Source organism: Natator depressus, chromosome 13, assembly GCF_965152275.1.
Source record: "Natator depressus isolate rNatDep1 chromosome 13, rNatDep2.hap1, whole genome shotgun sequence".
Taxonomy (NCBI): domain Eukaryota; kingdom Metazoa; phylum Chordata; order Testudines; family Cheloniidae; genus Natator; species Natator depressus.
The window spans coordinates 20,058,759-20,083,055 of record NC_134246.1 but is presented as its reverse complement, the minus strand read 5'-3'; the positions used below and the strand labels follow the sequence as shown (position 1 = coordinate 20,083,055).

The window sequence follows — 24,297 nt, the reverse complement described above, 5'->3', positions numbered from 1 at the left end:
CCTTTCAGGCAATTAGACAGCATGTGAAGAAGTAGATACGTGCAATCTCACAGTACATAACCTGAGCTCTGTATCTAACCTCATACTTTTTCCATGTGTAAATATGTTATAGACTTTAGCCCTACTTTTATGCCTATAGGTAATACATCTTAATCCAGCACTGAGGTCAAAGTTCATTTTGTGCATTTGAGCTTGGCAGTGAGGAACTGGATGTGTGTAATATTCTGACTTTGAACAGGAATTTGCTGTGAAGTTAGGAAGTCTTTGGGTTTTCTGTTTGAGTGACAAGATGCATCAATTAAGGATGGCATTAATATTTAACATTAGCTTATCTGGCAACTTCCCAGAATGTTAATTGCAATTGACACTGCAGAAATCTTTAGCAGCACCACAGAGAATGCTTGAAGTGCTGTCTCGGCGCAAAGATGCCATTCCCCACAGCAATGCTGCCTTTGCTCTCCCAGTTCACCAGAGGAATGAGTGAAAGCAGGCAGGAGGGGGAGAGATGACAGTGGAGCATTAGCACTTGCCTACATTCTCAACCTAACAGATCTGCATGGGCTCAACCAGGATATTTCCTGTGCTGTGAGCCATAGCAGCAGAAAAATTGGATTCTCCTTCAACACAGCCCAGTGTGGCCCTAGTGCCTCACAACACCATCATCACTATTTGAGCACTGCACTCGGACCATGGCCTAGCATATGAGGACCAAAGGATCAGGGGGCATGTAACAGGAGAGCCCTCCTGCTATGGCTTCCCGCCCAGGGATTTCCCTTTTCCAGCAAGCCATTGCAGGTCTATGGGCTTAAAGCAAGGAATATAATAATCTCCCCTCTCTTCTCTTCCCATTCTTTACCTTCTTGTCCCCCTACATAACTGTTCGCTTCCCCATTGCCTCTGCTGACAAGCCTGCCTCCTAGGTTCCCAGAGGCGAGGATGGGAAGGTGTCATCCCTGAGGCAGGCTGATCAGCACCAGCAAACAGCAGTAGCTGGCATTATCAGGGTAAGAGGTAGGAAATGTACAGTATAAATGCTGTAACAAGAGTTGGGGATTTAAGTCCAGATGTGTCTACAAGGAGTGGAGAAACTGGCAAAATATCTGATAACTATTAGGGCTGTCGATTAATCGCAATTAACTCACACAATTAACTAAAAAAAGTAATCACCAATAATCGCTGTTTTAATCACACAATAGAATACCAACTGAAATTTATTAAATATTTTGGATGTTTTTCTATATTTTCAAATATATCACTTTCAATTACAATACAGAATACAAAGTGTACAGTGATCAGTTATTTTTTATTACAAATAATGGCACTGTAAAAATGATAAAAGATAGTATTTTTCAATTCACCTCATACAAGTACCGTAATGCAATCTCTTTATCGTGAAAGAGCAACTTACAAATGTAGATTTTTTTTTTTTGTTACGTAACTGCACTCAAAAACAAAACAAGGTAAAACTTTAGAGCCTACTTCTCAGTCCACTCAGTCCTACTTCCTGGTCAGCCAATCACTAAGACAAACAAGTGTGTTTACATTTATGGGAGATAATGCTGCTGGCTTCTTATTTACAATGTCACCTGAAAGTGAGAACAAGAACTCTTGTAGCCGGTATCGCAAGATATTTATGTGCCAAAGATTCATATGCCTCTTCATACTTCGGCCATCGTTCCAGAGGACGCTTCCATGCTGATGACGCTCGTTAAAAAAGTGTGTTAATTAAATTTATGACTGAACTCTTTGGGAGAGAATTGTATGTCTCCTGCTCTGTTTTACCCCCATTCTGCCATATATTTCATGTGATAGCAGTCTCTGATGATGACCCAGCACATGTTGTTCGTTTTAAGAACACTTTCACAGCAAATTTGACAAAACACAAAGAAGGTACCAATGTGAAATTTCTAAAGATAGCTACAGCACTTGACCCAGGGTTTAAGAATCTGAAGTGCCTTCCAAAATCTGAGAGGGATGACGTACGGAGCATGCTTCCGGAAGTCTTAAAAGAGCAACACGCTGATGCGGAAACTACAGAACCCGAACCACCAAAAAAGAAACTCAACCTTCTGCTCGTGGCGTCTGACTCAGACGATGAAAATGAACAGGCGTCAGTCTGCATTGCTTTGGATCATTATCGAGCAGAACCCATCATCAGCACGGATGCATGTCCTCTGGAATGGTGGTTGAAGCATGAAGGGACATATGAATCTTTAGTCCATCTGGCATGTAAATGTCTTGTGACGCTGGCTACAACAGTGCCCTGAGAACGCCTGTTCTCACTTTCAGGTGACATTGTAAACAAGAAGCAGGCAGCATTATCTTCTGCCAATGTAAAGAAACTTGTTTGTCTGAGTGATTGGCTGAACAAGAAGTAGGACTGATTAGACTTATAAGCTCTAAAGTTTTATATTGTTTTGAATGCAGTTTTCTTGTATATAATGCTACAATTGTCAGTTCAACTTTCATGATAAAGAGACTGCACTACAAAACTTGTATTGGGTGAATTAAAAATACTATTTCTTTTGTTTTTTACGGTGCAAATATTTGTAATAAAAATATAAAGTGAGCACTGTACACTTTGTTGTAACTGAAATCAATATATTTGAAAATTTAGAAAACATCCAAAAATATTTAAATAAATGGTGTTCTATTATTTAACAGTGTGATTAATCACAATTAATTTTTTTAATCGTTTGACAGCCCTAATAACTATACATCTAAATGGAGGTTAAATCATTCAACGCAAGATTAGTGGGACAGATTAGTGCTTGAACCCCAACTAGCTAGGTTTTAACACTATGCTTCTCTAGCAGAGAAGGTAAAGCAGTTCAATGGAGTGGGGAGACATAGGTCGGTACCATTAGTGCAGGGGTGGGCAAACTACAGCCCGGGGACCGCATCCAGCCCTTCAGAAGTTTAAATCTGGCCCTCAAGCTCCTGCAGGGGAGCGGGGGCCAGGGCTTGCCCTGCTCCACATGTGCTGTGGCTCTGCGCAGCTCGTGGAAGCAGCAGCAGCATGTCCCCCCTCTGGCTCCTAAGCGTAAGGGCAGCCATGGGGCTCTGCATGCTGCCCCCTCCCCAAGAGCTGCCCCCACAACTCCCATCAGCTGGCACTCCTGACCCCCTCCAGCGCCCCGACCTCCTGCCCCAGCACTGATCCCCCTCCCACTCTCCAAACCCCTCAGCCCCACCATCCTGCACCCCAGAGCCTGCACCCCCAGCTGGAGCCCTCACCCCCTCCCGCACCCCAAGTCCCAATTTCATGAGCATTCATGGCCCGCCAAACAATTTCCATACCCAGATGTGGCCCTTGCACCAAAAAGTTTGCCCACCCCTGCATTAGTGTGACAAGAAATAGCATTAAATGAGACGGCCTACTCCAATGGATGCCAAGATGTACAGAACCTCTAAAAGTAAAGAAAATGCACGAGTTCTCTGAATCTTCTCAAACCTCACCTTATATTCAAGTTGTAGGTACAGCACAGTTACAATTGAATCTACCATATTGAATCCTCAAGAGCATGGAAGAAAAAAGGAACACCATCAGAGATAAAAGATTTAGAATACTTCCCTTGTGGGTTTTTTCCCTTGGGTGAGTGTGTATGTGTGAGTGACAGACAGCACTTTGAGAAAGGGACCTTCAGAGACTTGAGGGGGAAGTGTCTTACCACAACCCACATAGCTACAGAATGCCATTTAAATGGAGCTGAGGTAACTTGAGTCTGCATAGCTACTGTACTCCCTAATGTTCTAAAAATCTGAACAGTACAAATATGTAAACAGGTGGCTTGTATGTGGATGGAATTTATGTGCCAATATTCTTCCAAAGTAGTAAGTGTAGTGCTGCAGGGCAACATCAAAAATCCCTCCCACACTCAGGCTCTACCTTGCTTTGAGAGGCTTGCCGAGAGTAATTCTGCTCTCCATAATTGTGTCAGATGCTTCCCTAGATATTAGATTAGTTCAATCCTTTGTACAGCAAAAAGGCCATTACAACAGTTATAAAGCTAAAGTGGGATAGAATGCTTTTTTCATCCCCAGTCAACCTGCTTTCAGGGTTCAGGATAAACCCTGGATCATGAAATAATTTGACTGTTACTATTCACTGTGAGCAAATTTTCAGAATGTGGCCTCCATTTGTGTGTTCAATGTTGCGCACACACTTACACATTTAATTTTCATGCACTACCATGGATACCTGTGTGTAGTGTAAGTTTTATTAGCTGTGCATACAGCTGATAATGTACAAAAACAGTAAACTGACATGCAAATAGAAGCCAGGTTGGGGCTATGTTGGAAAGCAGGACCTACATTTACAAGTTTTAGATTATTAGCAATATAAAAGTGCATGGGTCTGTTAGCAAGCTGTGGGGGAAGTGGGGAGAGGAAGGCCATCCAAACTTGGATAGTTTTCCAACAAACTACTCAGCCTTAAATAGGAACTTTTGAATTTATTTCCAGACACTGGAAAAAATGTTCAGGAGTGCCTAAGGTAACTTGGGCACAGAGCTTAAGTTTCTTTCATTGAGAAATAGGCGCCTCTATGCCCCAGTCACATAGGCACTTTTGAAAAATTGACCTTATTCTATTGATCACACCAGAGATATGACTAGAGGAGACTGGGGGTAAGACGACATCTTTGTTAAGATCTTTTGTGTGTGACAATTATAAAATAGGGAGAACCATCAAGAGTACTTACTACCATTATGAAGAATGCTTAGTCATATTTATGCATATTCCCCAGATACATACTGTTTGAGGCAAGGGATTCAAACTCCATGCACAAACATTTGTCATGAGAGGTCACAGCATTAGGCTAGCTGTCCAGTATAAGTAACTTCACTGCAATGTACCTGACAGAATATGATTTGGGAAAGAATTACACTACACCTAAGCATTCTGGCAAACTAGCATAAGTGTGAAACATAAGAAAAAGCTCCACTATTGATTAGTCAGATTATAACCCTCTCTCCACTGACTGATCCCCACCCTTCCAAAACTGTTGAGCTCTGGTCTTGCAGTCAGATGCAGAGCTGTGGCTTCTGTGATGAGAAATTAATTATTGAAATTTCCAGGGACTGACTGACAGGTACACACAGTGCTCTCAGCATCTGCTATGCAAGCTCCATTAACAAGTCAGACAGGAACCTAACAGTAGTACCCAGGTCAGAATCTTGTGTGTATTAGCCATCAACAGAAGTCACTGCAATAGATGTTGTTCATATACTGTGTTTTCAGCCATTACCACACTCAATGAGTCTCAAATTAAATAAGGATATTTATAGTTCCATTTCTTCCTCCTCTCCCCCACAACATGAAAATGTACAGGCATGCGCCTAACAGAATGGACATCAAGCAACAGAACCAGTGTCCTCTACTACAAAGTGAGTACTGTAGCAGAGTTTTTTCATTTTCTTAGTGAAAGGAATGATTTAAATATTTGTACCACTTAATTCGAGTCAAGTCTCACAGAGTCCAAATTCTGGACATTACAATAATGAGGTGGTGATTCTACTACCATAATTTTCTGTTGCCACAAGTGTGACAAAGATAAAAAACCACAAGGAACTGATAAATTTTTTTTATTATTCACTTTTGAATTCTTTTACACTTTCCTGATTATTTTGTGTAAGGTGAAACTAGAACCGTTTAAAAGACATACACAAATCTAGTACATCAATAACCAGGTATTTCTTTTTTGCTATACTATTCTCACAACCACGTGTGTGCTAGCAATATAACCGTCACAGAAGCAGACTTTAGGCAGAATACTGGTCAGTAAAAACAAAGCGAAAAGAGCTACCAGATATACAGACAGGCTCGGTTCCACGTTCATCACTACTGCATTTATCAAGCGCCAAGTATTAACTGCACTATTTGTTCAGCTAGTAGAGGGGAGTTTTAAAATCAGTGCATGAAATTCTCTCTCCAGGAGACAGATGGACAGACAAACAGATGGATTCTACAACTAGGTGAAATGGTAAAGGGATGATACTGGGAGACTGATAGATGACTATTCCTAATCTTTTCCATTGCATTATTCATGCAACTCTTATGAGGTCTTATCTGACTGGACCTGTTTGGGAACACAACTAAATGAGGACATTTGGAGTTCTAATATCACAAGTTCCTAACAAGCATTACAAATGTGTAAGGTCTGCATTCCAGTACGAAATAATGGGAAATCTTGAAAATTTTAGGCAATACCAGGATCTGGCTTAAAGTGGCAGACATTAAGAGCTGAAGACTACAGCAGCACTGGCAACTCTCAAACATCTGAGTGAGAGACCTGTCCAATAGCACACTCATGTCCCTCCATCACCCTGATATCACTTATAATCCACAAATAATGGAACATATGTAGGAGTCCAGAAATTTTTTAATGAAGTTTAAAAGCAGGTGAGAGGGTGAGGATGAACATCAATTCAATGGGAGGAAGATTTCTATAAAGTGAATTCAAAGATGGCAGAGTGGAATATTAGAAATTTTTCCAGATAGAGTTCAGAGTGGGAATACCCAAGGAGATTTTAATTCTCCTAAGTGAAATGCAAAGATTGCATTATTTTACTCTTAACAGTATTATCCAAAAAACTAATAAGGCCATTCATACGATATTAGTCTTTTCCTGTTGCAAGTTGACAGTAATGCACTAAGAAGTCTTACTACTAAAGAACAGTCCAAGTTGTAACTAAGTAATTTATTGTTGTGGGAAGAGGTTTTAGTCATGCATGTTGTATGAGCACTGGACCATTTTTCAAAGTCAAACCCCAATTACTTGCCAATGTAATTTGGAAACCTAGGCTGCTATACTCCCAAAAAACTGAACTCTCAGAAAGGTAAGATTACTTAAAGTGAGCTTTTGACTGAAAGCAGTGCACCAAACTTGGTTAAAAATGTCTATAGAGTGTGCCTGTTAAACTAATTCACTGAAGTGTGTTACTGAACTGGAATGCCATACAATGGATTGTTTTCCTTCCATGCCCCAGTGTCACAATATAATTTTTATAACTTTCTGTACAACTTTACAACAGAATTGTACTTCGACTATTTTGGTGCCAGATTAAGCTTTCCAGAGTTACATAATTAATATCTAGTTTCTACCAGGAAGAGTTTTGTAAAGTCAGCTGCAATTACAAAACCCATAATCACAGTGTTGAGTTAAAAATATAAACACGGTAATCATAACTGCAAATGTTCATAATAAGTTCAGAATGCAGTTGTATAACCAATCTCCGTTTTAAGTACACAAAACACCAACCAATTGTTTTTACCCCACAGGCAGTTTTTGCTACGTTGAGGTTGTGAAAGTCGATGTACTATTCTTTTTGCTTGTCGCACAAAGGGATATATGTGTAGGATACAGAGTGACATTGAACATATAGTGAAGCGTGACAGCCATTAGTTCTCTCCCTCCCCAGCATCCCCTTCATCTCCCTGGTTTTCCGATGTCCATAGCTGTAAGAAAATACAAACACATGTTTATGCTGAAAGCATGCAGTTAATTACATTTGTCAGGAAAGGGGAGATGGGGTAATTAGCTGTAGGTTGTGCAATTTTCTTAATGGAAGAATATTAAGTGGTTGAATTTAGTGGCAAAGAAAGAATAATGAACTAAAAACAGAAGGCTGGATGGAGGCTTAGGAACAGAAAGCAAATGAAGCTTACAGGCAGTACGCACTGGAGGAAAGTTAGCTTTTGGGAAACGGTCAATAAAAGTGCACCTTTCAATGACAATTGATTGCAGAAAGGCTTACTAACTTGTGCTAGTACAGCAACTGCCATTTTATTTAGCATACAGAGGCAATGGCTCTCAGATAGGTCCAATTACACAAGTTGGTGTGGTGGTTTCTCCATAAGAGAAGTGATTTGTAAAGCAGAGGAATATACAAAACTTCTCATGATAAAGCCTATTTATTGGAGCCTGAAAGCCTAACATTTACAACAGTGACAAGTTTAAAGTGTAGTAGTTTGTCCCAGTGATACTTACAGTAAGGTTGTCCCTTAGTAGCTGCATGATCAGAGTGCTGTCTTTGTAAGACTCTTCATTCAGTGTGTCCAGCTCAGCTATCGCTTCATCAAAAGCCTGAAATAGGCAATATAATTTAACAGAGCAAAGACACCAGATTTTCAAATTCTGTACTCATCTGAATTCAATTTCATTTACACAGATAATTTTTTTTCTTAAATTTTCCCATATTACATTTAAAATTCAGTGGGGGGGTGGGAGGGGGGGACAAAAAAACAAAGACCAAAAACTAGGAGTATTTTTCCTCTCCCCAAACGAAAAAAGTACTAGCCAGGCTCAACTACAACAAAGTGAAGACCAGGCCACTGGCCGACTGGAAGAATTCTATTTTGTTACATGAGTTTTAAGATTAATTCTTGAACCAGGCCTACTTCCCAGACCAGCATAGAATACTCAAGAAGTGAATGTGCTCACTCCCACAGAATGGACTGCTTCACATGGCTCAAAACCAACCCAGCCACCCACTTAAAGAGCAGCATTGTCAGACAAGTTCCTTAGAGTGTCTTCACTAAAAATGGAGGGCTCAAAGGTTTGATTTAGAAGCAGTGGGCATGTAGAGCTAAAGCTGAAAAATCAGAGGTATCTTCAGGGTCATATCTGCTGCACATAGAAAGGCAACTAAAGACATAGGAAACAGTGTGACAGTGGAAGAAACAATGTACTTTCCACTAAAGACTAATATGACCATAGTTGCCACCAACTTGTTTTATAAAATCTTCCATCAAAGTCCACACAGCATGTTTGACAGCTGCCATGAATAAGGCCCCTTTTTCTGTTTAAATAGATTTCTAATCACAAACACAACCTCATTTCTAAAGCAGATTGATTTACAGCCCAATAACTTAAATAGCTGAACTAACAGTAGTAAGTGCATTGCAAGGGAAAAATCTCTTCTTGCTACAGAATATTAGGATCCTGAACAAAGTGCACTGTACGTATATGCTAAGTAACTCTGAATGCCATCATTATCCAAGCTGTTACTTGACAGTTCAATTGAAGCAAGTAGAGGTGAACTAATAAAAATACCACATGGAGCTATTCACCTCTCAGAAAGAGATTTGGTCTAATTTTAAGGAGAGGTAAAAGACAAAAACGAACTCACTTGTGATCTATTTGGGCACAATTAAACCATCAAATAGTTTGTCGCACCAATCAAACCAAAGCAGTTTTGGTCTTTGAAGAGAGACTGGGATGTTACAAGTCATGAATGGAGAGCACTGGTAAAGTCACCCTGGAAAAACTGCCCCATCAAATTTTTGAAATATGGTCAACTAAAGACAGTGTTATTATTTTCAGTTTTAGGAGCTCTAGATTAACTCAAACATTTTAAAATTTCCAAAACAAGTACTTTCTGGGAGAATCCTGTGAAAGTGTGAAGAGGGCAGCTTGTCTTATTCCTCACAGGGTAATTGTCAATAGTCTAGTATGCTTTTGCTGGTTTATGTGAAAATATATTAAGATACAGATATTAGTGTGAAAGGAGGCGAGCAGCTCTGAGGCAGGCATCCTCCCGCTGACAGAGTACTCTTAAAGGAGAATCTAGTTGTTTTTAGAAGAATAGATCACTCAAAATTACCTTCAGAGGTACTACTGTACACCTTTAATAGTTTTCACCTTCAATAGTTTCCTCCCCCAGACAAAAATATTGATAAGATGAGTCTGCTTACCGTCTTTGCCAGACTACAGGCTTTTTCAGGGGAATTTAATATCTCATAATAAAAGACAGAGAAATTGAGAGCCAGACCAAGCCGAATGGGGTGTGTAGGTTGCATCTCTTTCTTGCTAATTTCAAATGCCTCCTGGTAAGCCTGCTGAGAGTTTGATACCGTTGCTGTAAAAAGCAATTTCAGTAAGATTAATACATGGTAAGTCACTACATCTCTTATTTTATCATCGTGTATTTAAGGTAAGGATTATTTATTATCATCTTAGTCTGGGCAATTTAGGAACTTTGGACATCTGGTAACAATTCCAATTAGAAGGTTAATAAATATCTACATGTAAAAAACAAGCACAGAGGGATTTCCTTCAATAATTGTAATGGTAAAAATCTAACAATAAAACTAAGCTATTAATGCAGGAGTGCTCATAAGATTTAAAATGCAACAACCCAAACAAAGATTAAAAAACCATCAGACAAAGTTGTGGTTAGTACTGTTGAACTCAAACTGCATTGTGTTTAAAAGCTAGAAGCCAACAGAGGAACAGGAAATAGTTCTGGAAGGTAAACGCTGAAGAAAACTTGGGAGGGGGAATTCCCTAATGAGCCATTCCCTAATGCTTCTGAGAAGGAAGGGTCCAAGAGGCAACCTCTTGTCCTGAACTCCATGGGTTAAAAATTGGGAGTACAGAGGAACTGTGAGTGCCCCCTCCCCAGGCTGATGGGTAGCACAACAAACTCTAGAGGGACTGTGTAGCCCTGTGATCCTGCTCCATGAACAGCACTGACTGCCCACTGACTTCCAGGCAGAGTTCAAGGTGTTAGTTTTAACCTAGAGAACTCTAATTAGTTTAGGACCTGGTTACTTGAGAGTCCACCTATCAAAATGGGATACCAAACTTGCAACCAGTGAAGTTACTTCAGCTAGATCCCCTGATATAATTAGGAGGGTACGACTGGCAGGGCATTTTCCATGAGGAAATAATGCATTCCTCCTCTCTGGCTACCAGATCCTGGATTTGCTGAACTTTCAGACAGGTGGAAAAGCCTTTTCAGGGATGGGAGGAGAGACATTTGGGGACAGAGCAGGCTGAGTGAGGGATGGCAGTGTGTTTGGCTTGATGTTAATTACAGAGACTCACCTATAATGGGTTTTTTGGGGGTGGGGGGGGCGGTTTGGTCAGAGCTACGACACTGGCAGACCATGTGCCAGCTCATGCCGAAGCCCTAGGCCTATTCACTTGTGTATTAGTATAGATCAAAGTGATTGTTAAATGTATAAGAGTGTACTTTATGTTTTAACTTCATGAAAACGAATTGGATGTTACTTACATTGCTACTATGTTATAACAGGATACAGATACGTGAAAACAAACATTTACATTGTGTACACCCCTGTAACTAAATAACCCAAATGAGAAAGAAGCATTATAGAATGCAAATGAAGAACTAACAGAAAAGATTTAATTTCAAAGCAAGTGCTCATTGTGTGATGATGATGATGAGAGGTCAAAGACTCAAAATGTATTCCTCACGCTCTATCAAAGAAAAAAAAACATGTGGGTAGTGACACTGTCAGCTTGCTTTCTGTGAGAAGAAGCTATAAGTATGGATTCAAGGAAAGATCCTGCACCTCTGGACTGCTTGGACTAGTATGGGAAAGTGTACTAGATGCAAAGCAGAGATCCCCAGAGACAACCTGGGTATCCTGAAAAGACTTTTTGGAAACTGGAAGTTTATTATATCACTGCCACCATTTGGAATTACAAACTGTGAGTCACCTGTACGTATATTTTACCTGTTTTAACCTCTCAATAACAAAATTTCCTTTTCTTAGGTAATAAACCTTTAGTTAGTTTACTATATAACTGGCTACCAGCATGGTCTTTGGTATAAGATCTAGAGTACCAACTGACTGGGGGGAAGTGACTGGTCTCTCGGGCCTGAGAGCAACCTTATGTGGTGTGATTTTTGGTTTAAAGAGACCTTTTCTCACAAAGTCCAGTTTGTCTGTGTGGTAAGATAGACTGGAGAGTCTAAAGGGACTATCTGTGACTCCATGGTAAGACCGTTATAGTGATCCAGGAGTTCACATGTGTCACTGGCTTGGTGAAATCTAATTATAGAACACACCACCAGCTTGAGGTGTCTTCCCTGTTTTCTGACAATCTGCCCTGAGGAAGACACTCCAGAGAAGCATGACAAGAGCAACTAGCACAATGCTTGTTTTCCATAGTTAGTGAATGTTGAAATCTATATAAATACTCCTCACTGAAAACAAACATTTCTCTCCATACTTCATTCTGCTTAGTGGCCATTTAACTTCTGATTGGGGGGAGGGGCGCGCGCGCGTGTGTGTGTGTAAAAAGATTTTAACTCTACCTACTTTGTTTGCTGTCCCCAGATGCCACCTCCGAAAGATATCTGAAGTAATCGCCTTTCATTTTCAAATAGAAGACCTTGCTTTCTGGCTGTGTGGCATTGACAATAAGATACTTATCCAAGAGTTCCTGAAAGAGGAAGCATCACAGATGCTTTTGTCATGAAAGTCACAGGAGTGATAAACCTACACACACGAAGTTTATTATCCACTACCAAAGCGCAGAGAAAAATCCACTGGGGAGTGGGAAACTTGCCCTGTTGAGGACCTATACCATTCATTTCTGCAAAATTTCAGCTCTCAAAAAGTTGATAGCCCTCCTGATTGCGAGGACAGCTTTTCATATGCAAACTGATGCAGTGCTGTGTTCATGAGTTCGCAGGTACAGTGCTCCAGGGCTTCCACTGCTATTTGTAATTTTGCTGCTGTTTGGCAGCGTGAGATTCACAAGAGTCTGATTACTTTCACTGCTGCTATTTAGAACTGTGGACAGCAATGAAGTTGTCTAAAGCTATGACTAGCAATAGAGGCTGCACTTGCGTATTCAGAGGAACAGGACTCAAAAATGGTTGCAAGAGGAGTACCAGGAACCCTCTCCCCTTCACATGCATTAGGGTCTTGACTGAGGCAACCACAAAAGAGCAGAATCCCTCAACCCCTAACTTCAGAGAAGCCAGGAAACTGGTGTGGGGGAAAATGCTAGCTCCTCTCTTGTCCACAAAAGAATATGGGTAGAGGCTTAAAATTTCAGGTGATCAAAAGACATAGGAGCATCTATCACCCACTCTCCCCCACCAAACAGGAACAGCATCCTGCTAAGAATCTGAGCACCCGAGTGTAAGTGATGGGCTTCTTGCCAGGGCAGCTGGCCACAGATCCTTCTGGTGTCTTCCCCCTTCTCCCCCAATCATCTTCCATATTAATCTCTGCCTAACAGGTTTTGTGCCTTTGGCTAGTAGATGGTTTTGTTTTGATATTTGGTAGGTGATAGCACTTTAAGAGAAACTGAATACAGTTACATGAAAGAAACTAGAAGACTCAATTACTAAACCCAGCCAAGTTCTTTACCCAGAGCCATAAGAAATTATCTTCCTGCCTGGATCTTTAGCATCTCAGTAAGTGAGGCTCCTTAAGCCTCCCTGGCAATTGCTGCAATGCTAACTACTGTTATTTTTGCTGCTGGATTATTACCAGAACATCATTGCAGATATCCTGCAATTCAGCCTCAATTTTCTCACGATACTCTCTTCCCATCTGCTGTTTCTTCTCATTCCTCTCCGTTTTCTGTTCAATGCTGGAAATTACACGCCAGGAAGAGCGACGGGCACCAACCACATTCTTATAGGCAACAGAGAGTAGATTCCTTTCTTCATTGGACAGTTCATGTCCTTGCTCAGTGACAGCCTTCATAGCAGCAGCCATGTCATCATAGCGCTCAGCCTGTTCGGCCAGTTTGGCTTTCTGTACCAGCTCGCTTTTATCCATAGTTATTCCTTAAAAGGAGAAAAAATAATTTATCTTGATTGCACAGGTTGTGGAAAACAAATGATAAAGGTAAAAGGGGATACAGTATAAGTCATGATCATAAGTCATAAGTGGGAAGTCTGTCTTCTTCCCGATCAATGTAGTGAGTTACTAGCAGGAGTTTAACTTTATATTTTGGTTATTTCACTAAGAGCAGCATAGAATCATCGGACTGGAAGGGACCTCGAAAGGTCATCTAGTCCAGTCCGCTGAATGCATGGCAGGACTAAGTATTATCTAGACCATCACTGACAGGTGTTTGTCAGAGTGGTTAAGCACTTGAATAAATTGCCTAGGGAGGTTGTGGAATCTCCGTCATTGGAGATTTTTAAGAGCAGGTTGGACAGTTAGGAAGTTTTTCCTAATGTCCAACCTAAACCTTCCTTGCTGCAATTTAAGTCCATTGCTTCTTGTCCTATCCTCAGAGGTTAAGAACAACAATTTTTCTCCCTCCTCCTTGTAACAACCTTTTATGTACTTGAAAACTGTTATGTCCCCTCTCAATCTTATCTTCTCCAGACTAAACAAACCCAATTTTTTCAATCTTCCGTCATAGGTCATGTTTTCTAGACCTTTCATCATTTTTGTTGCTCTTCTCTGGACTTTCTCCAATTTGTCCACATCTTTCCTAAAATGTGGCGCCCATAACTGGACACAATACTCCAGTTGAGGCCTAATCAGCATCTTCTGTAACATCTAAGGATCACAACCAATCACACTCCTGGAAGAACCTGAACATTACCTTCTCAAATATAACATTAATACTAATGTTATGTCCAATCATATCAATCTTTCCCCCGCCCCAGACAGATTTCTCCTCCAATCCTCTTTATCTTACCATGACCCCAATCTAACAATACCAGAAGTCTGAGAGGAAAGGTTGCATGTTCAAACAGCTGCCAAAAAAGAAAACCAGGACTTGTTCATGTTACAGTATCCTCTAGTACTCTTCCATGACAGGAATAATGTTCTTAGAGCAGGAGTATCTGAAACACTGGACAGCTCCTGCTGTCATTGAGCAGCCCTCCTTTGCTTCGATGCAAAATGCAATGCTTCTGTGGATACTTAAAACAGCAAAATAAAGCTGCAGTGTTTGGTACCAGAGAAAAATGTTTTTATACTGCCCTAACAGGAAAATTATTTCTTATGTCTGTGTTTCTCTACACATGAGATTTTTTGAGACAATCAACCCTGCTATCCTGCAGCATTTTCAATGTCAACCATATTTTAATACAGAGATTGAGGGAGAAAGGATGTGGCACATGACAGTCATGCAATTGTAAAGTAATTGCTTACGTGGAAAGAAACATTCATCTTTTTTGAAATGCAATTTAGCAGCTGGAAATAAGGTCAGCCATATGCTATATGACCAACTCTCCACTGAGCACAGTTTAAGAACTTCTGCCTCAGGAAAATGGATGCTGGAGTTAGTAAGGAAAATGGCTTTTCCTCACTGCTATGTTCTGTGTGTCTGCAAGGCACAATGGTAACATGTAGACAACTGGTTTCAGAGCAGCAGCCATGTTAGTCTGTATTCACAAAAAGAAAAGGAGTACTTGTGGCACCTTAGAGACTAAAATTTATTTGAGCATAGGCTTTCGTGAGCTACAGCTCACTTCATCGGATGCATCCACTGAATGCATCCGATGAAGTCAGCTGTAGCTCACGAAAGCTTATGCTCAAATAAATTTTGCATCCGATGAAGTGAGCTGTAGCTCACGAAAGCTTATGCTCAAATAAATTTGTTAGTCTCTAAGGTGCCACAAGTACTCCTTTTCATTTTATATATACAACTAAGTTTGAACAAAGGACTTGTGTGGTATATGCACGGTCACCTTATGGATGTGCCTGTTCTGTGAGCCATTGGATCAATACAGATTTTTTGCTGAAAGAAGCCATCCCAGAAAATGGAGTCCTCTTGCACACGTAGTTCTGCATTAAGTCTAGTTCTCTTTCAAACACAGCTTTTAAACCAGTGGAACCTGGCACTTTTAAAAGGTGCCAAATTGATATTAAGATTGCTGCTCTCCCCAAAGACAAAAATAGGTACCAACAGTGAGTTAACTTATTTTACTTCACTAACATGGCTCTGTCTTTGCCAGGAAGGCTCGACTCTAGGGAGACATAGTAGTTGGTTTGTATCACTGGCTACTGCAGACTCCAAGTGAGCTCATCACTGAGCCTGCCAAGGAAACACTGGGTTTTGATTTATTTCGGAAAGACTGATGCAGATTGAATCACGTCAGGACATCTCATGGGATATGTGGACAAACCCTCTTTAAATGGAAAATGAGGCAAACACCTGTATGCAACTGTGGTCACCAGGCACAAATGATGGAGCACATCATATCTGAGTGTCCCCTTTGTTCTTTTGCCGGGGGCCTGCAGCAATGTGCTGGCTATCAAACTTAGATATAAATTCGTAATCATGTTACCTACCCAAGACGTATGAAAGAAGATGACTCCAAGTAAGGATGCCAAGTGAGAGAGAGGTTTTTTTTGTAATGCACACACTTAAGCTACATTTGCACTACAAGCTAGAGGTGTGATTTCCCTGCTCGCTGACACATGCTTGCGCTAGCTCTCATTGAGCTAGCATAAGTATAGATAGCAACAGATATCTGGATAATGATGATGATAATCTGAATAGGATAATGGCAGCGGAGGCATGGCTTAGCCATGATGAGTATATACCCACGAGGTTCAGGTGGGTTTGTACTCGAAACAGCTAAGCCATGTCTCCAATGCCACTAACACTACCACAGCTCCGCTGCTATCAATATTTGCACTAGCTTGACAAGGGCTAGCACAAGTACGTATACGCGAGCAGGGGAATCATACCCTTAAGCGCACAGTGTAGATATAGCCTTAATAAATATACTGCCTAGTAAAAATGTACGTTGAAAAGACAGATCAGTCAAATAGCAACATTTTTTGGTCACTATTACGACCAGCATGAACCAGTTCAGATGAACTAATGATGTAGAGTTGCAGTGCTCTGTATTTCAAGTCAACAATATTCCACCACCTTCTTGCCGCATCCCAAATTGCTAGACTTTCAATTATGAAATGAATTCAATTTACATGCTTAACACAGTAACTAGTTCACAGGTGGGGACCCCCTAACTTTCACTGTTAATTTGAAGATCAAAGTATGTCTATATAAACAGTGTATGAAAGCCAGCCATAAATACTAAAATATCTCACATAACTGTATGACTCCAATTTCCTCAACCTGCACTGCCTCTTGAGGCATTTCCATTGTAGTCACCTTTAGGTTTACCACAAGCAGTTTACACAATACCATTACCATATGATTTGGATTTTTGTTTTGAAAAATAGTCTGCATGCTGAAATTTAGAGACAAGTAGTTCTAAAGAAGTTTGCATTTTGTTATTTAAAAAGTTGGTGTTATATTCTATCTGTACTTTTTCAGTAGCACAGCACAAGTAGTGCTATGGATCGCAAAACAAATCACCTGTGCAGCGTTCAGTTTAGGAACTGTGGAGGGTTTATTAACACAATGCTAATATGATATATTTATCTTTAAATGCAAGTCCCTTCATGGCAGTCAGGGGGTTCACTTAAGGGCGCATTAGGGAAACCACAGAGGGAATAGGGAAGGCATAGAGAAGGTACAGAAGAAAGTCTGACAAAATTGACTGTTCAACCCAAACGCAAGTACAAGACATACAAAACATGTTATCTAGCCTTAGTTATTGGACTGTCTAAATTATGTGTACATCTTAAAGACAGCTCACACTACTTATTGAAGTCAGACTTTTTTAATAAGAACTTCATTAATTGTGTACATTTGTACCAGAATCTGAGATGCCAGTGTTGGAGCCTCAATTTATTCGTTGATTTGACTATTTTAACTTGTCCTAGAATCTTTCATTGTTAGTAGGTTTGCTACAAAAGTATGAAGTGCTGTTCAGTAAAACGAATTTAACATAACAATTCAAATACCACAGTGTTTTCTTCCAAGAAAGGCATTGCCCCACACCAAAATGTGGATAATCTGGCAGTACACACCTACCATCACTCTCACTGAAGGGTTTGCTGTATAAAGGAACACTGTTAGAGACTTGATTCTCCATTGCTTACCTTGTTAGAAGCTTGGAGAAGGGCTTTGCAGGGCTATGATGACTTGGGCTCCATAAGAGGGAAGTGTTTGCCAGAAGGAAAAAAAAAAGACACAAGGAAAGGAGTGATGTTTGAAAAAAAAAAAAAAAAAAAGCCACTATCAGTTATAGCTGGTCCCTCCCATAAAGGAGCTGAAAGCTATGTCCTTCCTAACAATAGATTAGTGTGCCACAGCCTGGAACAAGCATTCTGGGATGCCTGGGCTGGACATGTTCTTAGGCCACAAATGGAAGTCACCAGTGGTGATTACCTGCAATTAAGAGTATGGCTACACTTGCCGACGTAGAGCACTTTGAATTAAACCAGCCTTCCGAGAGCGCAGTAGGGAAAGCGCTGCAGTCTGTCCACACTGACAGCTTCAAGCACACTGGCGAGGCCACATTGCGGCACTTGCAGTGGCATTGGGAGTGGTGCATTATGGGCAGCTATCCCAGCATGCAAGTGACTGCAACGTGTTTTTCAAATGGGGGGGCGGTGGGGTGGAGTGTGAGAAGGAGTATGTTGTGTGTATGTGGGGGGAGAGAGAGTGGGTTTTTGGGGGGGCTGAGAGCATGTCAGCATGCTGTCTTGTAAGTTCAGACAGCAGCAGACCCCCCCTCCCGATCCCCACCTCTCTCTCTCACACACAGCATTCCACAGTAATGGTTGCTTTGTCTCGGAGCAGATAAGCAGCCGGCTGTCAGAAACGGAGATTTCAAAGGGCATATCCGCATTCCTGCACCGATTCAAAAACAATAACAGTGGCCACTTGACTTAAGGGAATTATGGGACATTGCCGGAGGCTGATCAGAGCGCAGTAACGCAACACCTCGTTCACACTGGTGCTGTGGCGCTCCAGCGGGGGGCACAGCAAACATTATTCCACTCGCCGAGGTGGAGTACCAGCAGCGCTGTAGCCACGGAGTCAGAGCGCTCTACGTACCTTCCCAGTGTGGACGGGTAGTGAGCTAGTGCACCCGGGGCTCCTTTATTGCATTGTAACTCGCAAGTGTAGCCAAGCCCTAAGAGCAGTACATTCAACAACGACTGTAGTGAGAGACTGACAGGAATTGTCTAATGTAGCATAGATACTTTTGGGGAGAGGGGTGGGGCTGTTGCAAGTCATAGCCATGGAAGAGTTCTGAGAACAGGGCTTGTTAATTCTAAGTAGAAGGTGAGAGACACTAGTGCTTTTCAGATTTTTAAGAGCATGCCAAACCAGGGCTTAGAACCCCTCCAAAAGGCAATGATTGCATCCTATCTCTGATCAAGAATGCCAGCAACCAGAGTGTTCAAAGCCAGTAAGCACTCAGATACCAGAACTTTGAATCTAACGCTCCTATGTATTAGCCACTGAAGCCATCACCCTTCTTCCCACTCCTGCAAGCTGAGAAAATATCTAGGTCCTGTCTAGCCTAGGGTCCAACACCACAACCAGGTCAAGTGATCTTAAAGGTATTAAACTGTGTCTACAAGGGAATTAAAAGGTTTCAGCTGAGTTTGCTTGCTCATGTAGACATGGCCTGGATTGGATTTCTTCTTAATAATTGTACTGCCAGAGGTAGGTATCTGTAAAAGACACTAGTTTATAGCTGCCCCTGGCTCCTTTAGGTGAGAGGGGAAGTAAGGAGCGGGAGAAAGCCACAGTCATTTTCGAAAGGGCACCCAAGGTCAAAGTAAACCCACAGGACTTGCAAGCAAGGACAAAGGTGGTGAATTTGGGATTTATGTAAATTTTAATGACAGTTGAGATAAAAATGTTTAGACACTCAACATTCCCCACCAGATTACAAGAGATCTATGATAAACCATATTTTAGGCCCAAGTTACTTGACAGTGATCATGCCTGCTTTTATAGGCTCTGCTGCTTCCAACCTTCATGAGCTATTCAAGACCAACAGTCAAATCAGATCAGATGTAACTGCATTTAAACACTGTAGAAAGCAGATGAAAAACTGGCACTGAAAAATATCTGACTTACATAATATATTGAACTGGCAAAACAGTACTAATAAGCCTTCACTGTCCTGAAGTTTGCTTTCAATGATCTGTTCTTTTGATGCTAAATAGGTCATTGATCCTTTTTTTAATAGTTTTAATGCTTGTTAGGTAGAAATAATTAGACAAACATTTCTCCATTAGAAAAGATTTGGGAAAGAAAGGAATGCAATTATTGGTTTGCCATATACGTCAATAAGAAGTCAGGCAGAAAAGTGGGTTAATACACTAACCTTTCACTTTTGGAGAAATTAGTTTAAATCTAGATTTGGTCACAAGGGATAAGTTCGGTAGTTTCAGACTCATATGCATTTATTCCCATTACAAAACTGCTACAAAATTTAGTACTGGAAGAGCAGAAGAATAGTATAGGAGATATTTGCAGATCTACCTACCAAAAGTGAACAGCCCCTCAACATATCTGATTTGGTTTTAGCTGGTGACATTAATGCGGCAATTCACCCCAAAATGAAAAATCCATATCAATTGCATAGCATCCCACACTCCAGTTTCATAAGTTTGGAGCCTAGATGGGGATTCAAAAGGAGGCAATTGCCTCCAAAACAAAGGGAAAGGCTTCCTTCATAATTCAGTCATGTGCATGCTAATGCAAGAACAACTGTAGTATTGACAAGAGACAGTTTGGATGATGCAGATGATATCCACCATACAGCTCACACAGCAGGCACCACTGCTGATGTGTACTCTTTAAATCAATGCATTCCTCAGCTCCCTATAAATTAAATACAAGAAGCCTGTTTGCCTTTTAATACCATTTCCCCCCCCCCGACTTAGCTAGAGTTGTGTTCTTTATCTTGACCTACAGATTTAGGAGTGGTGAGGAAGAACACTGGAAACTAAATACAGATTACTCACTGACATCAGAATTTCTCATTCATTGCCTTTCCACAAAGAAAAAAATCCATTCATCACTCCAAGCTAATGGAAATAAAGTACCCCCCCATGGTAGTATGTATTATTAAAAAGTGACATATCAGGAAATTGTACATTCCCAGTAAGATTTTACCCAAACACAGAAAGCTAGATTTCTCCTCGATCACCATTAGGTTGACCAGTAAGATTAATAAAACGCACTTTCCATATTCTAGGGCTTTAAACAGGTAGCATAACATGTGGAATATCCCCTCCAACCTTATATTATGAAGCCTTACTCTCTTCCAAAACCCTCAACAAAACTCATTTCTTTCAGTTAGCTTTCCAATGTGCCCATCACCTAGGTGACCAGATAGGAAGTGTGAAAAATCAGGACAGGGAGTGATGGGTAATAGGCACTTATATAAGACAAAGCCCCAAATATCAGATCTGTCCCTATAAAATTGTGACATCTGGTCATCCTTCTGCCACTCCAAACACTGCCCCAAAATCTTCATTAAAACTTTGAGAGAAAAAACTGACAATAAGTAAGCCTTATGATCTCTTTCTGCACAATCACCTTCCTATATATACACAACCCTTTTCCCACACCTTTTTGTCACCCCTTGCTATGTTATTTACTTAGGGCGTGTCCTCACAGGGAAGTTAGGGTGAAATAAGCTAGGCTGTGAATTTAAAGCCCAATAGCTATTCCACTCTAGCTCCGCACATTAGGGTACCTTTACACAGCAGTCGGGAGGTGTGACTGCAGCATGCATATGCATTCCCTAACTAGCTTTGATCTAGCTAGCTAGCTAAAAATAGCATTGAAGCCAAGGCAGCACAGGCTAGCCCTAGAGTGCAAGCCCTCTGGGACACTAGATATGTATTCAGGTGACAAGCCCATGCCACTGCAGTTTCACTGCTATTTTTAGTGGGCGAGTTAGAGCCAGGTATGGCTACATGTGCTGCAGTCACATCTCCCAATTGCTGTAGAGATATGCCCTAAAAGAGTGTCTTTTTTCAATTTAGCTTAATCCACTTGCAAGGTCGATTAAGCTAAATTGGACAAAGACACCCCTACTACAGAATAAGAGTGTCCATATGTGGAGCTAATGCAGAATAGGTATTGCATATTAGCTATTCCAGGCTATTTCCCCATGTAAACAAGTCCTTAGATTGTAAACGCCTTGGAGTAGGGACCTGTCATTCTGTCCAAACTATTATGCACATCTATAGTGCTATATAAATAAAGGACACTTACAAGTGGAAACAGGAATGTATATAATGTACTTAACATGGTTAGATTTTTGTTCCAACTACTATAATCATTTCTGGCTAGGGTCCAGATGAAAGTAGTGAGTTTCCCCAAAAACATCTTCCCTCAGGTGTAAAACTCATGCCAAAATAAACATGTTCATATTACAGCAAATCACCTTCACTAATATTAAAGTGAAAGTATTTCTATTGCAGGATGGGATAAGACTGTAGCAAAATAAAAAGCCATACCACTGCAATGCTTTAGTTTTAATGTAATGTGTATCGGGACACTAGCCTTCTGTCTGAAGAACATAGTTCCAAACCTTATTTATGTGCCAGTTGTGCCTTCCAACTCAGTCTCATCCTAGTCTATTTGTGCACATAACAAAAACCACACACTTAGCCTGCTCTGCTTAAAAGCTAGTGAGAACCAGAATAGCAAGGATATTGCAGGTCAGAAGATGGTGCACTGACAAAACTGAGTGTGCAAGTCTGTACTGGACCCCGTTTGCTTTAATGGTGTTTCACTTCCTGCATATCAAATTAACTCAAAATCTAAATATAGGTACATGGCCAGGACACTTCATTTGCAATCAGCTATTTGCTAGTTGCCCACCACTTTGGGATCTAAGACCCAAAAATAAATAGTGTTTTCTCCCTCTGGAAGGGTGAATTTATACTTTCAAGGCTTTTTTTTTTTTTTTTTTTAAATGGACTCTGTTCTGGGGAACTATCAAAAAAGATACATCCTCCTGCATAAAATGCACTGAGACAGTTCGTGAGACTTCTGATTTAGGTAACCTAACCACTCCTAAAGCTATAAAAGTTTTACAGCCTTATAAATGTTTTCAAGCTATTGAACTTACATGTACAGTATAATTTAGCTTTTAAAGTATTATATATCTTTCAATTTGCTTCCTTGTTTGGAACAGTTACTATAACTTCAAAAAGACTAAATGAAATAAATTACTACATTTTAGTTGGAATCTTCACTCAGTGGCAATGTCTGCATGGCACTGATACTTGCACTATACAAGATAACATCTGTGGATTACAACCTCATCAGGGCAGTTTATGGGTTTTTCTAAGAAGTCTTAGAAGTTGTGCCTGATGCCCAAACCAGTATTCTTTCCTCCTCGTGCCTGCCTACATTTAGTTCTGCTTTGTGCCACAGCAGAGGCTAGTAATAAATAATATACCACCTTTGTTATTTGTATTACTATAACATCTCGCAGTCCTAATCATGGACCAGGACCCCATTGTGCTAGGCATTGTATCTGTGCTCTTACACCCACATATTATTCTATAAAGATATCAGGGCTGCATCCTTACCTCCTCCCTATTTGTTTGGAACAACACCACGAGTACCTATGTGAAAAGGATGCTATGAAGTGCCATGGACATTATTGCCATCTCCTGAACACAGCAAGAGATTTTTATTCAAGGTAGGCAATGCCTGCAGCACAGGAATCTGATCTGTGTGGAGCAACATGGCGGGGGCCCCCAGTGCAGGCAGCTGGGCATCCTGGCCCACGACAGAGAGATCGCAGGGAGCCTTTGGAAGGAGAGGCCTAGAATCAGACCGGAAGGGGGAGGCTCATTTCCCAGCCGGTAGGAGCCGAAGGGTGGCAATCACGGCCAAGGGAGCAGCCCCTGTCAGCGACGCCTGCTGCACACAGGTGTGCGAGGCCAGCCTAGCCCTCGGGGGAGAAGGTGACTCAGCCTAGGTAGGGCTGGGCTGAGGGAGGCTAGAGAAGGCGGTGCTGCCAGCTCAGGCCCTGCGGCAGCCTGGGAGGAGGGGAGTGGGTCACACCGTTACCTGGGCGGCTCCACTTCCCCGCCCGGCTCCCCGGAGAGACCCGAGCCACTGCAGCCCGGGGTGGGGGGCCGCCCCCCAGCGCGGCCTGCGAAGGCCTCTGCCCGCCGCCTGCCCCTCCCACCCCGGGCCCTGCCACCCCCGAGAGAGGGAGGAGCTGGGCCGGCCGAGGCTAGGGGACCTGCCCCCTCCTACTTCCGCGAGCCCTTGGGCCTGTCGGGACGCGCAGCGCCCTGCCTCCCCCACGGGGAGGCGGGAAGGGGCGAGGCCCCGAGGCCTCTTCGCGACTCCCACCCCCCGTACGCTGTCCCCGGGGCGATGGGGATGGGCCCGAGACCCTCACCTGGCGGAGGGCTCACACCTCAGTTCCGGGCGGCTCAGGAGACTCCGAGAGCGGCGGCCGCTTCGCTACCGCACACACCCTGCGGCGGCTCCAGCACCCCCTTCCGGTGCCAGCCCCACGCCCCTTCCGCTGCCGGAACACGCCCCATTCTCCCCATTGGGCCAGAGGGGCCGCGGGGCGGGGTGCGTAGGCGGGGTAGGAAACCTCGGCAGCTATGGCAACCGGGGAGGTGAGGGCTGGGTCGGTGCGCAAGGAGGGGATAGTGCAGCTGGGCAGGCGGAGAGGGGAT

The 24,297-nt window shown here is 42.0% G+C and overlaps 1 protein-coding gene across 5 annotated transcripts; it reads right to left on the bottom strand.

Moving 5' to 3' along the window:
- Window positions 1–5,590: 5,590 nt before the first annotated feature.
- YWHAB (tyrosine 3-monooxygenase/tryptophan 5-monooxygenase activation protein beta) lies at window positions 5,591–24,147 on the bottom strand. 5 transcript variants are annotated; one of them, XM_074970174.1, is made up of 8 exons: window positions 24,009–24,115; window positions 23,182–23,217; window positions 17,701–17,748; window positions 13,261–13,562; window positions 12,076–12,199; window positions 9,697–9,860; window positions 7,991–8,086; window positions 5,591–7,458 (listed from the first exon to the last, which is right to left on the bottom strand). In XM_074970174.1, the coding sequence occupies exons 4-8, from the start codon at window positions 13,552–13,554 to the stop codon at window positions 7,402–7,404; spliced, it is 735 nt and encodes a 244-aa protein (XP_074826275.1). In that variant the 5' UTR covers window positions 13,555–13,562; window positions 17,701–17,748; window positions 23,182–23,217; window positions 24,009–24,115; the 3' UTR covers window positions 5,591–7,401. The 5 variants fall into 5 exon arrangements, with proteins under 5 accessions (XP_074826275.1, XP_074826277.1, XP_074826276.1 ...); XM_074970176.1 differs by having other exon boundaries at window positions 17,701–17,751; window positions 23,183–23,217; window positions 24,009–24,099; XM_074970175.1 differs by lacking the exon at window positions 23,182–23,217 and having other exon boundaries at window positions 24,009–24,114.
- Window positions 24,148–24,297: the final 150 nt, after the last annotated feature.

What these genes read in the sequence shown, in the direction of transcription:
- YWHAB (XM_074970173.1), bottom strand. Translation starts at nt 13,554, where the DNA reads ATGGATAAAAGCGAGCTGGTACAGAAAGCCAAACTGGCCGAACAGGCT. An exon ending in ATATCTGCAATGATGTTCTG is followed by an intron (nt 12,200 to 13,260) that starts GTAATAATCCAG and finishes TTCCTCTTTCAG; the next exon opens with GAACTCTTGGATAAGTATCT. An exon ending in CCTGTAGTCTGGCAAAGACG is followed by an intron (nt 8,087 to 9,696) that starts GTAAGCAGACTC and finishes TGCCTATTTCAG; the next exon opens with GCTTTTGATGAAGCGATAGC.